This window comes from Falco peregrinus, chromosome 11 (assembly GCF_023634155.1).
Source record: "Falco peregrinus isolate bFalPer1 chromosome 11, bFalPer1.pri, whole genome shotgun sequence".
Classification (NCBI taxonomy): domain Eukaryota; kingdom Metazoa; phylum Chordata; class Aves; order Falconiformes; family Falconidae; genus Falco; species Falco peregrinus.
In genome coordinates this window covers 17,412,790-17,429,351 of record NC_073731.1, presented here as the reverse complement: position 1 = coordinate 17,429,351, position 16,562 = coordinate 17,412,790, and the positions used below count along the sequence as shown (strand labels likewise).

At 39.3% G+C, this 16,562-nt stretch overlaps 1 protein-coding gene across 1 annotated transcript in view; it reads left to right on the top strand.

Moving 5' to 3' along the window:
- The window catches only part of PRKCE (protein kinase C epsilon), a 293,743-nt gene that overhangs the window by 92,276 nt on the left and 184,905 nt on the right, over nt 1-16,562 (top strand). Inside the window, exon 2 of the mRNA XM_005238684.3 lies at nt 11,049-11,112. Within this exon, the coding sequence (XP_005238741.1) occupies nt 11,049-11,112 (64 nt within the window). The remainder of the gene's footprint in view (nt 1-11,048; nt 11,113-16,562) is intronic.

The following is a 16,562-nucleotide window of genomic DNA, read 5'->3' as shown; positions in this document are numbered from 1 at the left end:
TATAAGGTGACTATTCCTTTTTTGCTTGTATTTCCAGTTTCTTTCCTCAAAAATAGAAGGTATCTGTGGTGAACCTGAATAGGAAAATAGGAAACACATTTTAAAAAATTGCTTTAAATTTACTAAAACAAATCAATTACAAAGATATCTAAGCAGAGACATCTTATTTTAAAAAATTACAAGCTTGCAATTTCCTGGATGAATAATAAACCATCTTAAGTTATAATGTTTTTGGTCTCTAGATTTAAAATCTGTTTTAGACTCAGAGTGAAGTTAAAAGAAGTAGAATATGGCTGTGTTTCCAGAATAAAATTTGGCATTTTTGGAGTAATTCTAGCATAACTTTGTTCTTGAAATATAATTTGACTTCTTTTTGTTTGCTTGTGACAACTTCATGCCAATTCTAAGCTGTGTATGTAATTTTTGTCTCCATATGTTCCCAAGATTGTGTCTCTTCCCTAGGTCCTTTGTTCTTCTCATTCGTGTTTTTTTATTTAAGATATTTTGCTCCCTGTGTTATGTTATGTCATGAGCTTGCCTAAGTTCTGCCTACCTGAAGTACCGTTCTCTGAGTGGTGTTCAGCAGTGCTGACAGGTTGATTATAATCCAGAATTTCATGAAGGGTACGCTAAGGTAAATTACTAAGTAAAACAGTGATTTTTGTCACGTTAAAAGACCAGTTTTGCAAAGAAAGAAGAGCAGCTTGGATGCTGGAGAATTTTCAGGCAAGCCTTGATAGCCTTTAGAGATGCTTCCTACAATAAGATATTGTTTGTTTTCTGGAAACTTGGGGGGAAGAGCTTAGTAATTTGTAGCTAATTAATGAGATAAAAGATGCCTTTGAGCACACCTCTAGGGCTATCTTAATTGCATATTCTGTAGTTTCAGCCACCAGTTGGGGGCTGGGGGGGGAGGGAGTCTTATATCTAAATCAATTTGACAAAATAGAAGATTAAGAATTTACTAGTCAGTTTTCTCTGCTGATAAACCCTGGCTTGCAGCTGATGTTGGCGTCACACATCAACAAGCTACTTGAAAGTTCCAGTGAGTGTCATTAAAGTACAGTTTGTCCATTTGCAGCAATATTGAGTCAAGCCATTTCCTTCCTAATGGAGGATTAATTTCTATTGTGAATACAAATAGAGAGTACAATTAATGTGGTTGCCTTTCAGATAAGAAAGGCCTCTAGTCCTTTCTTCCCAGGGAGCTGAACTGAACTCAAACTCATAAACAGTTGTTGTTGTATTTTTTTTTTTTAATTGGAACAAATCCTAGATGTGAGTTTTGTTGCTAACTGGAACAAAGCCAGCACAGCTTTACTTACAACTGAACCTGAACTAGAACTGAACCAAAGTGGTTTCAGTTCCCTGCTGCTGGCTTCTAACTGGATAACTGACAATTGTAAATCCAGTAGGACCTCTCTTGAAAGTTACTGAAAGGTGTTGTGCAGTAGTGTTTGAATGACTGAAAACATGAACCTCTTGTGGGAAGGATCTGAGGTCAATGCTGAAGTGTTTGCCTCGTCTGTGTTGAGGTTTCATGTAAGGCATACTTATTTTTGAATAGTTTGTTTGGGAAGATCTTCCACATCAATGACACCCTGGTTTGAGTAAAGCTGTCAGCTGCCTCAGAGTTGGTGTCATCAATGTTCCTAACTTTTGTTTTAAAATACAGTAGGTTTATAGGCAAGTTCCAGAGTCTGTCTTTTCTACAGTGGGCTAGAATAAGATTCACAGGTTAAAAACTGCAGTGCAATTTCACATGATCTAAATATCACTATTTCCTAGCACTTATCTTGCCTTTGGAAATGTTGTCCTTCATTTAAAAGAAGATTTGAAGTTATGCCACATTAGTTTTGGATCTTCCAACTTTTGACCTCCTTGATTTTTGAGGTCTAAAAATGAGCACAGCTTTTTCCTTTATTCTTTGTACGGTAATGCTGTGTGGATATTCCCGACTATATACTGTCTTTCCCAGACTGTACCTGGCATGAGGAGAGCACAAGAAAGCAATTTTTCACTGTAAAGAAAAGAAAAATACCATACGCTTTACAGGAAACAGGTAGCATTGCTTTGATGTCTTAATCTGTAAAACTTAACAGAAGTTAAGTCTTACTTAAGGGAAGTAAGGAAACACGGAAGTTACTTCAAGAAGTAAGGAAAAATGTATGCAGTGCACCAAAACTGTTGTATGTGACCAGGAAAAGTACCAGTGAATCCTAAGGTTTATCCTCTGTTTATCCAATATGCAAATACCTATCTCATAAAGATTGTCCAGTGTTGCAAAGGTGTCTACTCAGAGGAAATACTACTGCAATTTAGGAGAAACTCCAAATATCTGTGTGAATAAATCATCACATGTGATTGATTCCTGTGACTGAACAAATGTGCCAGCTAGGACTTTGGCTTGGCGTATGGGCAGTTGGGTTATCTGAAATTGTACTGTAGTAAAATAATTTGACAGCATTTATCACTTTGTGCTTGCAGTCCTGATTCTTTCTTCAGCATTTTATTCCTAGAAGGGAGGGGGTTACCTATACACCTGTTTGTAGTTCTGTAGGATGACATTAAAAAATGTCCATAAGCAAGACGATAAATGTGTTTTAAATAATTTATGTCAGCTAGTTATTTCCTTATGGTTTGGACAGTGCCACTGTACCTAATGAATCAAAAAAAAAATGCTCTTGAAAAGCCTTGTGATGAAATTACAGGTCAAATTTTACCACATTATGCAGCTCCTTTATTCTTAAATCCAATAACAATCTAAATGCATTTAGCAGATGTTTCAAGCGAATGGCTTTATGCAGGCTTCTGTTTTGTAGGTGGTTTTACTGTCCTTTTACTCAGGTCTAGTTGAATATTGTTCAGCCAAACCCAGCTCTTATCCATCATCCTTCATGTTACCTCTGGGCTTGCATAGGTTCTTTGTACTTTACCTTCATTACTATTACTAAAGTAATGCAACCTCTGTTTCTAGTGTGGAGACGGTTATCGTACAGTGAAAATGTACTGTGTAACTCTGGCTTGTTCCTCTGCCTTTATAAGACTTACTAACAGAAGACATTTTACATCATCAGATAACCGTACTGGGTTAAATAAACCAACAAAACAGCACGCACATGTGCCTGGAACACTCATACTGGTATGAGTCTCCATGGAACTGTTATGTTCAGAGTGCCCTGAAAGGTTAGTCTAGGAAGTCTTGTCTTTTAAGATTATTGATTTCTTTTTCCACTCGTGAAGAAATTTCTCTGTCTGAGTTATTTCCCTCGCTCACGAATTCTGATTGTAGGTATTTAGAAGCCCTAACCAGTTTGGGTATATAACTGTTGCAGACCTTAATAATAGTTAATACCTTGTGCCATACATACTCTAACCAACTGAAGCTTTTAAGAAAGTGACGACAATCTCTTCCTTCTGATCAGGGAGTCAGAAACCTGGTTTTGTACAGTGACCCTCACGTGGTCATGCTGCTTCATGCCTTTGCAGCTGTTTGTACTGCTCTGCTGTCTTGTTGCATGTAAATATAGCCATCTGTCCAAGTCCACCTTCTGGACTCTACCAGAAAATGAGCCATGAACACCGTAGTTCCAGTACGGTGGTTCACAGAAGGTATTCTTCCTTGTGGGGCTCAAACTGAGCATGTGAGTTCTGGGTGTACAGATGTGCATGCTTGTGCCCAAGCACACGTGCATTCGTGTGTCACCATGCATTCAAAAATGTTCCTTCGTCAGTGCCTCAGAGGTCTTAGGTACAGCGGATTGTGGAAGATCAAAGTTGTATCCCGTGTGATTCAGGGCACTCAATTGAATATCGGTATATGCTATATTAAGTAATAGAAGGATTCTTGTTTCAGAATTGCTTTGTGAATACTGTGGTTGTTTCAGCTGAATCTTGTTTTTCCCTGGCTGCTTCTGTTCTGTATTATGTCTGTGCATGTGTCTGGCACTGGAAAGTGTTTGATCTTTTCTGTAGGTCATGCAAGATGTTTGATGTCTTTTTGTTGACTTTTGGGTATGAGTAAATAAATGATAGAATCCCCCGTGGCCAAAATTTCTTAACTTTTATGTATATCATTGTGGTCAATTACAATGCGGCAAGCTGTGTTAAGTTTCTCTGTAATTGTAATAATCAAATATGTAACATTCATAATGAAACACAGATTTCCAAACTTTGTGGTGGTGCACTGGCTCTGAAAGAGACCTGCTTTCTTTGGCCAGAAGACCAAGAGGCTGCGGGGGGAAAAAAATCATGGAGGTAAACAGAGATTCTAGGGAAGCTTTCTTAACATGTTTTCTGGACAATTTCTATAAAAGTCAGGTTCACTTCATGTCATGAATGATCTAACATGTGAAATTTGTTAATTTTCAGATGTTATTAAATAAAATTTTCTCAGCTCTTTTGCTGACCTTACGGAGCCTATTACAAAGCTATCCATTTTAGGTTGAGCTTGCTAGGGATTCAGGTGTAAATGCTGGCGGAAGTTTGCAAGTTTGGTCTTACCTCTAGCTGTTGTTTTGGTCAAGAATTTGCTTCTGTTCTAGTAATCATATCATGCAAACATAGAATCATTTACATTGGAAAAGACCTTTAAGATCATCAAGTCCAACTGTTAACCCAGGACTGCCAAGCCCACCACTAAACCATGTCCCTGAGCACCACATCTATGTGTTTTTTGAACACCTCCAGGGATGGTGATTCCAGCACCTCCCTGGGAAGCCTGTTGCAATGCTTCAGGGAAGAGATCTAATACCCAACCTAAACCTCCCCTCACGTTTCTGTCCCTGAGGCTGTTTCCTTTTGTCCTGTCACTTTTTACATGGGAGAAGAGACTGACCGCCCTGCTGCCTGCAGCCTCCTTTCAGGGAGCTGTAGAGAGCAGTCGCATCCCCTGTGAGCCCCTTTGTCTCCAGGCTGAACACCCCCAGTTCCCTCAGCTGCTCCTCACAGGACTTGTTCTCCAGCCCCGTCCCCAGCCCCTGCCCGGCTCTGGACACGCTCCAGCCCCTCAGCGTCCCCCCTGCAGTGAGGGGCCCAAACCCAGCCCAGGGTGCGAGGTGCGGCCTCACCAGGGCCGAGCACGGGGACGGTCACTGCCCTGGCCCTGCTGGCCACGCTGTTTCTAACACAAGCCAGGAGCTGTTGGCTGCCTTGGCCACCTGGGCACACGGCTGGCTCATGTTCAACCAATGATGGTGGCTTTGAAAGTTTTTAAATTACTTGGTCTGCAGCCATTTTGACTATATTGAAAAGTGTCACTATTAATGTTTTCTTTTATATTCAATAAGTTAAAACAGGTATTCTATTAGCTATTAATTGAAGCAGAAAAATCTTGCAGTTAAAGAACAATACACAGCACAGACTGTTTCCAGTCATTTTCTATTAGATTACAACTCTTCCGATTTACTTATAAGTTTTCATGGAAATAGCATTTTATCAAAATTGGAGAAGTAAATGCCCTTAAAAACACCAGATGTAACCCCCTCAGCCTTTGCAGATATCAGCTCTTTAAACAACATCCCTTCCCTCCTCTTTTCAGAGAAATTGTTCAAAGAGAAACTTTCTGTTATGCTGTGCTCAGTAAGGGTTAATACATACTGACTTCTCAAGTCCTGCGTGACTCAAATAGCCATCTGCAGTGACAGATCATGTGCTTTGGGGTTTATGCTTTAAGCTATCCAGATATCAGATAATCCTAGAACATCACAACAAGAGGTGCAAAGCAGGTTTTATGATTTAATTCTTATTGTTTGTGCAGTTGCTTGTTGCTTATGCAGTCCATTTAGGTTTACACTGTTGCCAAAATCCTAAACAGCTTCATGGTTGAAGGGGTTTTACTGGGTTTCATATACTGTCTAGCTAAGGAACAGCAAGAGTAAAACTTACTCAGCCTTTATGCTATTCATTTATGCAAAATGCATTTTTCTATTGATTGTTTGTTTCAGATCTGAGATTTATGCCAATGACTGTCCTTAAATTTCTCTTGAGACAAGCTGGCATTTAAATGCATATAGTGCACCTAATCTTAGGTGATGTTCTGGTGTTGGAACATGAATGGCTGATGAACTCATGATCAAAAGAAAACATATGGTACTGGGGCAATGAGCCACTGAAGATAGCAGTTTATCACTTCTTTGGAACAGGTCTCTGTTTGCTCCACAGGGCATGCAAAATCTCTGTGCTGGTGCTATCAGCTAGAATGAAAAAAACACCCTCAAATGTTAATGGAATGATTCAGGCTGTACAGTGGTCAAGAACATAATCTTGTTCATATTCAAATATGAAGTATCGGTGCAACCGGAATAACTGCATAGCATATTCTGATCTTCCTCATCCCTGTAAGATTAGAGAGAGTGTGTGGTTTCCTTAGCAAAATCTTAGTCTAAGACGATTCTGTCTTGATTTTCATTTTTTTGGGGGTGGGAATTACATCTTGCATCTGAGAGGAGGAAAATGGTGAGCTTCTAAACAAGCTTAGAACTCATTTTTTTCAGAACACTTTGGAGTTAAAAGCTTGCAAAAAGAAAACCTTGAGGAAAAGCTGAACTATTTTCACAGTCTTTTGTGTAGTTTGATTAAATTTTGCAGTACTTCAGAGTTACCCAAGAATTGTGATGCTCTGGAAACGCTGCAGAGAAATGTTTAAGCAGTTTTTTGTTTGATATTGTTTTCACTGATGAGTATTCACTGAATGGAAAAGAGAGGAAATTGCATCTTAGATATGTACCCATTAAAGTTCTTTAAACAAACAAAAAAACCCCAGCTTGGGCATCTCTGGTAGTGTAGGAAGACTGGATGCGTATCGCTTGACAAAGGGAAGCTTAACTGAGGAACAGAAGAAACGGTCCAGTGGGCAGTCTGGGCCTCCAGAGACCAGAGTTCAGTTCTTGTTTAACTGTAGACTTCTTGTATGGTGTTCTGGCAAGTCATTTAGTCTAGCTGGTGCCTTTGGGAGTATCTCATTTTACAGATGGGGAACTGTCTCAGAAGGGTGTTGAAAATAAAATCCATTAATGACTGTGAAACTGTATAAATGCCTTCAATATGCTGAAACTTGGCCATGGCTTCAACGCGGGATTTTTCCTCTAAGTATGTCTGGTTTTATGGATGGTTGCCTTTTGTTCCCTGAAACAGGCTACTAATATGCTTTATTCATGCCTGGAGCTTTTCAAGATCTGTTCTGCTTTCCAGCAATCATTGTACTCATCTCAATACACTGCCACATCAGGATCCTTTTAGCAGCATAGAAGTTGTTTAAAGTACCTCCACAATTAATCTTATTTGCACCTACTAAAACTGTATTTTACCAAAAGTCACAGCAATAGTGTGGGCCAAGATAAACTGCTTTGGTAATCAAACATTTTGCTCAGTGATAGTTGTTATATCTTTTGTTAGATGTGAAGTATGTGACATGTATGTGCAAGGCATATATTTTTCAGTGTATCTTGCTTACAGCAAAGCTGCTGTTATATCATCTCCTCAGTCCCATCTCTGGCTTGCATCTTGCCTTGTTCCCTGTTGTCCTTCTGAACAGTCATGTCTGTTTAGTTATCTTCTCATGGTGTCTCTCTGCGTGTATAAATGCTTGGCTGCTTTCAGAGAGAAGTATTTTTAGTCAAAGAGAAGGGTCAGAATAAGAACTGCCATAATCAGACTATTTCTGTTGCATTCAGGGTGTCTGTTACATTCAGCTGAATTTGGCCAGTCATTCTGTTTCTGGTTACATACGTCTAAGGGCGTTTCACATGTAGTAATTTTCAGGGCATTTGGTGAAAAATTCCTGGAAACTTTAGATTGTGCTGTATGCATCCTTTGTTACTTATTTATAAAATGACATTGCATAGTCTCTAACTTCTTCAAAGTGTTGTTTAATGTGCAGATTCAAGGAAAAGGCATGTAGTTTATATTCTAATAATCTGACTGTTTTGAGGGTATTTATACACTATGTTTCTAGGCATTAAATTAGAAATGTTTTATGCAAAATTAGAATTGAATCAGTCCTTCTCATTCCACACTTGATTTGATACGGGAAAGACCTGAGAACAAAAGAAAGATTCCTGTTAATTTAGGGGATTCTGCTTTTTTTGGGGTGTTCTTTTTAGATGTAAGGTCAGCTGAGGGAACTGAGCTACCAGTTTCTGCAAAATTACTAGTTCCTGTGACTGATGGGACTGTCAGTGTAGGTACTCACTGAAATGAAATGTGGGTATTTTATACATGTAAAATCAGAACATGTCTATTTCATTCTTACTGGTATTAGAATGTTTTCAGACTGAAACATACTTTCTTTGTGAAAGAGACTCCCTTTTATAAACAGTTTGTTCTGCTTAGAGCATCAGCAAAAGTTCTGAATCAAAATCAGTAAGCAGCATTTCTAATAAATGGTATGTGAGAACAGTCCACTTGATGGGTAATGGAAATGTGGGTTCAGTGCTGCAGTCTGGTTCCCGAGTTGCTTCCAAAGCCATTTGTACTTCAGTGGGCAGAACAGAGATTTTGTGATGGTGATCACCAGCTTCTCCAGATGCCTGATTCTTCTGCAGGGATGGTGTTGCATTTTTGTTCGTGCATGTGCACACTGGGATTTTAACTGCATAAAGTATTCTGCTGAAAGCCTAACCATGCAGTACATAGTGCTGATACGAACAGAGTATTACAGACATCTGTTGAGTGCTATAGCAGTTTTTCAAAAGCCTCTCTCTGCATAGACATCAAAATTTATTCATGCACCTGTGCCTCTGATCTATTTTTTCTCGTTAAAAAAACTGCAAAGGGAGAGGAAGAGTATTTCAAAATCAGTAGCTTTATTGAAAAACAAAAAACATCCTCCACAAAATGTCCCCCACAAAACCCATGCTACCAGTTCAGAAACTGTTTTATTTATGGAAAAACACTCCACCATGATTTCATTTTCCTCTCCTCTGAGTAGCCACTGGCCTTGCTAACACCTACGTCCTGCCTGGTCTGTTCACAACACAGCTGCTGAGGTCATTTTCTTGATCTGTTGGTCCGATGACACCAGCTGGAGCCGTGCGCTCCTCTGCCGGCTTGCTCCCGAGTTGCACAGAAGCATTTTTATGAGAAACTGCTTGGTGGCCGGAGGAGCTTGTGCATCTCACATCGCCCCGATGTGTGCGGCAGCCGTGGCCCAAAGGAGGAGGGGAAAAAGCAGGACCCCCCCTTGTAACGGCCCTCTCAGGTGCGGAGAGAACCTGGAGGCAGAAAAGGTGACCCCATGAAGCCGCACGCTGAACATAGGTGGGCAAGCCCTGGCATAGCCTGGACATTTTGGCGTCTGCTTCCTTTCCTCATTTACTGGCTGGTTTGTGAAGACCAACAGATTGCTCTCCCAGGTTATTAGTGTGGTGACCCCTGATTATTGTCTTATTCTGGTCGAGTGCCCTCCCCTGAGGTGGCTGGTGACGCAGGAGGCAGCTCTGTGCCATGGCGGCGAGGCAAGGCCCACCTTCCCCTGCTGCGTGGGGAAGCCACAGGCTCTGTGTGTGGTTGCCTTGCTGTAGTACAAGTGTCAGGAAAGTGAAGTTCTGGGGTTTCTGGAGAGCCCAGCTTGGCCAGGCTGGGCGATGAGGCACGTGAGGTGTCTGTTTGGTCTGGCACCAATGACACATAATCCTACTGCTTTTTCACTTGGGGGAAGAATGGGGCTTTTGGGGGCACGTCTCCTTTTCTCATTTTCTCACCTGCCCTGTGTACCCCAGTTTGGTATGTGGCAGGCATGAACTCAAGTCCCTTGTGAGTGCCAGGGCCCTGGGGGCACCAGCAGGCCCCAGTGTCACTGCCAGGCCCCCCTACCCTGCCCATGGCCCAGGACCCCATGTCAGCACCTGGGCTTTCAGCCCCTGCCCCAGCAACACCGTGTCCCAGCCTGGGCCTGGCACTGTCCTGCTCCCATCCCCGGGGAGGTGTCTGATGCCGGGGGCTGGGGCTGCCCTGGTGCCTCCCTGTCTGCCCACTCCTGGCTGGAGCACTGGGGCATAGGACAGGCCCTGGCAGGCATGGCCCCCCCGAGGCACCCTGGCAGCGCACATGAAATTTTATCTGTGTGCTTTGCTTACTAAAATGGACTGAAAATACAGTATTCATGTATACCATGTTGCTTTACTCACTCTCTGAAATTGTGTGAGAGCTGTCATGTGACAGTAAGAGCTATTGATTACATAGTGTTTTAGTTACCGTTTAATTTTTGAGAGATGGGTGGCAGCAAAAATTGTCTTTTATGTGTGGGGCACCATTAAGATACTCAAATCCAGCAGTATTTAGAGTTGCTGATGAAATGTATGGTAAAATACAGCAGGATTTGTAATGAGCTTTTTATTGCAGTGTCTAAACGTACAGGAGCTTATTCTCACAGTCTGTGAGAGTATAGTGGCTTGATACTGAGCACCTGTATTTCATGCTGAGAGAAAGTGATCTCCCTAAGACCAAAGACTCCTTTAAAATCTACCGGAAGGGTGCAGAAATAAATAAATTTTGTATTTCAAAATAAGAGGATAAAGCATGTATTTCTTTCTCCCAGTGGGAATACAAAGGGGGTATTATAAACACGTGTTAACCAGCCGTCCGAGCCCTGTGTGTTCGTTTCCCCTGTTCTGTGACCAGAGCTGATCTGTCCCCCTGGGATCTGAATAGGTCACAGTGTTGTTTTTCACATTTGCATAGCTGGGCTCAGTATGAATTACAGTAAAAAAATTATTCAATACTAGCACTTTTTAACTTATTGCCTTGTTTCCTTGGAAACAGTGGTGCAAACGTATGGCAGAACAGTGTTTTGAATATTTGATTTGTAAAATTTACTGGGCTAAAGCTTTCCAAGTGTTGAGGGCACACACTTCTTAACTTCAGTGAAGGTGCAGGGTCCTCAGGGCCTCTTTGTGAAAGGAGGCTCTGTTGGTAGTGAACTGTAGACCTGCCCATGTGTCCTGCCTACAGCTTAGCTTCATGAGTTTTGGAAACTGTTTCCTGCATGTGCAGTCACTTGCTTTGGGAGCCATTCTAAGTTTTACTTCTAATTCTCTTCTTGATTGCAGATTGACTTGGAGCCAGAAGGGAGAGTGTATGTCATCATAGACCTTTCAGGATCATCAGGTGAAGGTAGGGACTTTCAATCTTTTATCTTACTCTTTCATGAATGGCATCTTCCAAGGGCCTCAGCAGTAGAAGTATTGGAGGAGGTGCTGTGCCAATATCCTCTTAAATCTGTATGAGCTCAAGTTAAAGTGAACACATTTTGATGTATCTGCCTGTGAATCAATAAGCAGTCGCAGTTTATCTTACCCTGTTAATCACTAATGGTAACAATACCAGCTAAAAGAACGATGATGAAATGAGAATAGCTTGACAGTATTAATTATCAAAAGAAACTTCCAAATTCTTATTTTTGGACGAATGTACCAATGATAAGATATCAAAGGAGTGTGTGTGTGTGTGAGCTTATTTGCTTTTCAAGTTATTCTCATATTTGATATTTTTCTACTAAATGCTTTTATTTGCAAGTAAAGTAATGACCAAACTATTGTAATGATACATGGTGTTTTCATTTTTATGATATAGCAGTTACATGTTGGAAAAAAACCCAAAGAAAGATGGAAGAGAAATATTTATTAAATGATTAAGATATTTTTCTGCTGTTAACTGGGAAGAGTGTCAGGTGGTATATGGTGGGAATAAAAGAATTTATGAAGAAGCAAATTGGTTTATCTTAGTCATGGTTTTGATGACAACCTGACCTGTTGAAATGGCCTAGGTGGCTGGTTTAGGTTTGCGTATTTTAAAATTATGTCCACTGATCAGCTTTCCCCAGTAGCTTATAGAGCTCAGCTAAGTGACATTTTCATTGGTTCACAGTATGTAAAGAAGATTTATGTAAACCCTGACAGGAGCTGAAACAGAAAATGTTATGAAATGAAATGAAATGATTTTGGCTGGCACAGTTGAGAAACAGCGGAAGAATGCATTTATATTTCTGTTCTTCATAATGAATTGTTGTGCTCTGACCAATTAGTAACAGTTGCTTGCAAACCCACATATTGCTATAAATGCTGAATTTTAAAATCAAAGCAAGCTATTATTTAAACTTCACCTTATAGCCACATTTTGTACCCACATAAAATATGCTCTGCCTTTTTTTCTTCCTGCATATTGAAGAAAATATCAGTTGAATAGTAGTTTCCACGTGACTTGCTAATGACATGCCAATAATGGAACTAAAATGTGGTTAAAGATGGTGTAGTTCTGTCTTAGAGCAGGTAGATGTTCCTCCAGCCTTCCATTGGTAGTTCTTGATACCCAAACGAGCATTGTGTTACTGTTCCATCACAAGATGCATTCAGGTGTGTCGGACTGTCAAAGAGCAGGAAGAACGGTGTTATGCTGTTCTTCAAAAGTTCTTTAAAACTCTATAACCTTTTATACAGGAAAATAAAAAATGGCTATGGTAATGTCTCCTATATTATGTAGTGCATTACCCTGTGACACTTGAAAGGGCTTAGAAGGAAATTTGCAGAACTAGAATTTGTGTTGCTATGTTAGCATTGAAGTGGAGCACTTGAATGGAGACAGGCCACTGAGGGGAAAAAAGCTTACGAAATACTGTCTTATGGGAAGCCCTTGGAAAAACCAAGAGGCTTTAGTGAGGGTGAATTTGATAGAATCCTTCAGAAGCTGGTGTGCTTACAAAATGAAGTAGAACTTGTGTTTTAGAGCTTTCCCAGCCAATTTAATAACCATGGAGAAATGTTGTGTAGAAGTATTGCAGAATTCTCTAGGAAAGTTAGTTTTCCTCACAAGGGAAATTGGATCACGTTTGTACAACTGTTCATAAACTATTTTAGTGGGGTTTTTTAGCGATGTAATGAAATCCTGTTTTTAGACTGCTTTAGTAGGGCTGAAGTCTAGCTAATTTTGGATGAGTCCCCTCTCACTTCAGCTGTCTTGGTGAAGAACCCTGTTTAACTTAACAACTGTATGCATCGTTCTGTAGTGAATAGAAACACTTAACCCACATGTAAAGTAACTTATTCTACATATTTAAAAAATGCCTATTTAATTTGGTTTATGTAGATATACTTATATAAATATGTATGTAAATAGAATACATCTGATATGTATTTTATGCGTTTCAGTGCGGCAGTTCACTGTAGTTGATCTGTATGCATTGCCTATAAAATGAACATAAGATTCAAGTTAGACTAAATGCATGACTTCTGAGTGGCTAGGGCTGGTGATTGCTATTTTTGACTTAATTTGTTAACTAGGATCTTGTTTTTGAACTCTCATCTTCATTGTGAATAGCAACAGGGTACGTAGCATTCTTTTCATGGTCTGAAAATGAGTATAATTTTTCATTTCAAATTCTGGAGGGGAAAAAAAATAGCAATTTATGAAAATAAAAATACCTATAGCAACAATGTTACCTGGAGGAAGCAATCATGTTGCATGTAACTCTGTTAGCAGTATTAAAAAAAAAAAAGGCAATAAAACATTTTTTTTTGATCCACTGAGATGTAGTATATACATGCCAACCAGTATTGTCCTGTAATTCTGTGTACTGGAAATCAGACTTGTTTCTTCTATGCAGGTTTCTGATTATCAGCAATCAATAACATAATTCAGTTATCTGGCACATCTCAAAGATTTTTAAGATAGATATCCAAATTCTGTTTTGGTATAATTGACTTAAGGTTAGTTGAATCCATTAATATGGGCAGAGAACTTTGTCCTCTATTATACTGCCTCTGAGAGGCAGAAGTCCTAATTTTGCAAGTGAACCCTTATGTGAATAAATTGCTATGTAAGTCAAAAGTTTACATATAAAATCCTAAATAGTAGGAAAAAAAGAAACACTTTCTTTAGTAGTATGTTCTCAATATTTTTAGTATGCTTTTACAGAATATTGACATAAGATGTTGTTGCCATATACCTGTTAATATTCAATTGTCCCTTACTCGCAGCTGCCAGATTGCTTACCCCTCTGCTCCATTTGACTTGCATGGCAAAACAATGAGAACAGTTCATTGTTATAAGCAGACTTCCTGAACAGAAGTACACAATTACTCTTCCTCTTCCCCCCTCCTCTAAACTGAATCATTCATGGAGTTTCATCATTTGAGTGGCTTAGGAGTACAGAACAGATGGAAATACGGCAGCTTACAAAAGGAGGTAAAGAGCACTTCTGCTTCTCCCTGTCACGTTGAGACAGACTAGTTAAGAGACACCCATAGATAGCAAAGCCGCCTTTACTGCCAGATGCTGATATTGCTACTTGCAATTTTTTTCCCATTCTAAAGACAAGCTATAAATCCATGGGAGGTCACAGTGCTGTGCCAGCTTCCTATATTGTGAAATTTCTTTCAGAAGCTGCCTGAAGGAGAAGCTCTACTCCTCCAGCACTAACAGTGCACTTGTTAGGGGACAGCCTGGAAAGCCCAAGGCTTTAGACTGCTCTCCACTGGGTGGCTTTCAGCATTGCCAACTCTTCCACTGGATTGCTCAAATCTCAGGGAATTTGGATTTTTTTCTGAAAACATAATTTTCTAGAACTTGCTTCCATTCAATTCTAGTCTTTGAAGCAGAAAAAGGTTGGAAAATACAAATGCTAAAGTCTGAGAAGTGAAAAGCAAACTGCATAAAAAGCCCTTACAAGAGCAACAAACCTGACAGGACCATTTTTATCATCACCTTTTTTTACACTAATCCTGTTCTGGACCCTGCTTGTAGCTGTTGAATGCTTGTTCTGTGTTGAGAGGGAGGGTGAGTAACTAGTCATTTTAGCAATCTTTTGTAAATTTTGTAGTAGGAACTGTGTGGCCCACATACTGAAAAGAAAATGCTAATTGAACTGTTTATCACACAGAAGGTGACGTTCTCGAAAGCAGGATTTAGTTTTTTCTACTAGAATTTGAACATTGCCATGTTTTGCTTTCAAAACCAGTTCTGCAAAATACTTAAGCGTGCTTTGCTGATGTGGGCATTGGAAGAGGGAGAGAAAACAGCTCTTAAAATACAATTTAAAAATTCTCCATTTTAAACTGTGTAATGAGTATTTCTGTAACAGTTGTGGTCTTTACACTCTCTATGTCAAAACTGATCTGCAGGGTTTTTTACCTTCTGTAGATTTACTTTAAAATTCCTCTTTGCATTCAGTGTAAATACCTATTTATGTTTCCCATGAATGGAAACAGCTGTGCCAGTGGAAACTTCCCAAATGTAGGTACACACTGAGGTGTTCATTCACAGGCTAAAATAACTGCAACAGTTAATCAGTAAAGTTACATTCCTAAAAATATTTGTTTACAGTTTTAATACATTTATTGGATTTTTAAAGTTTTGACAAATAGTAACTACCCACTTAGCACTTTAAGGGATATTTTTAAAAAAATCCATTTGGTCAAACAAACAAATGGAGCTCCTGTGGACTTGTCAAATCATCTGGTAGTATTAGCTGGAATATTTTTATTAACTTCTTTGAGCCATGTTCTGTCCCATTTGCAATCATGTAGGATCTTTAAGAATAAGCATTTCTAATAACTTACTTTTGGGAGACAAGATCAAGGTGGTGGTGGTTGTTACTCTGCCAGAATATTTTATCAGACTTGCAAAGCATGTAATCAGTCAATTCTGCTATTAACCAAACATTGGGTCACTTCACTTTATATATGCAGTATGTAAGAAAAATGAAGTTTATAGGAGGCTGGTGTTTGTAAGAAGTAATTAGCTTGGGAAAGATCTGTCATATTTATTTGCTGTTACTTTGCAGACTGCATCTAATGATTGCACAGGTTTTTAGTCTTGTATCTTCATCTGGAGAAGGGTGTTTATAAGTCTTTCAATGAACAGGAGACCCTATAAACATGCTGTGTTATTAATTTCTTCAGTGCTGCTTGTTGTCCAAGGTCATATTGATTTTTCTGTATTAATTCAGTGTTGCTGTGGTGTATGTGTTGTTTCTAGACTGAAGTACACTTATTGACAGTTGAATTGACATGCTTTGTCAGTGGTTTTTCATCTGTTTTAGTGCTTATAGAGTTTTGTGAGTGAAGTTGTTTGAATGATTTCAGAAATACTTAAGAGTTCTGGTGTAGCTGATAGAGATACAAATGCAGGCTGAAAGTTTAAAACTTAACTAATATGATGACACAATGATTAGATTTAAAAACTAGAATAACAGATGGCCATTAAGTGGGTAAGAGAGTTAAATCGCCTGAGGAATGATCAAAAACATTTTCAACTAAGTTAGTTTTACATAGACTGAGAGACAGATGCTGGTGTATGTAAAAGCTTGTGACCTCCCCGCTGCATTTATTATTGTAGATTTCTTCTTTCTTTGGAATTATTGGTTTATGTGTGACACGAATGTATACAGTTACTTATGGTAGCTTTCTACCAACTTATTAAGTTACCATTTGCAATATGTCAGTATTGAATCAACTGTAGCGTGACTTAAAAATGACCTTGGCACATTAGGTTTTTTTCTTAACTGTATTTATTGTAGGCAATATGTAATTAAGAATTAAGAACTATTCTAAACTCTTTCTGTATGTACT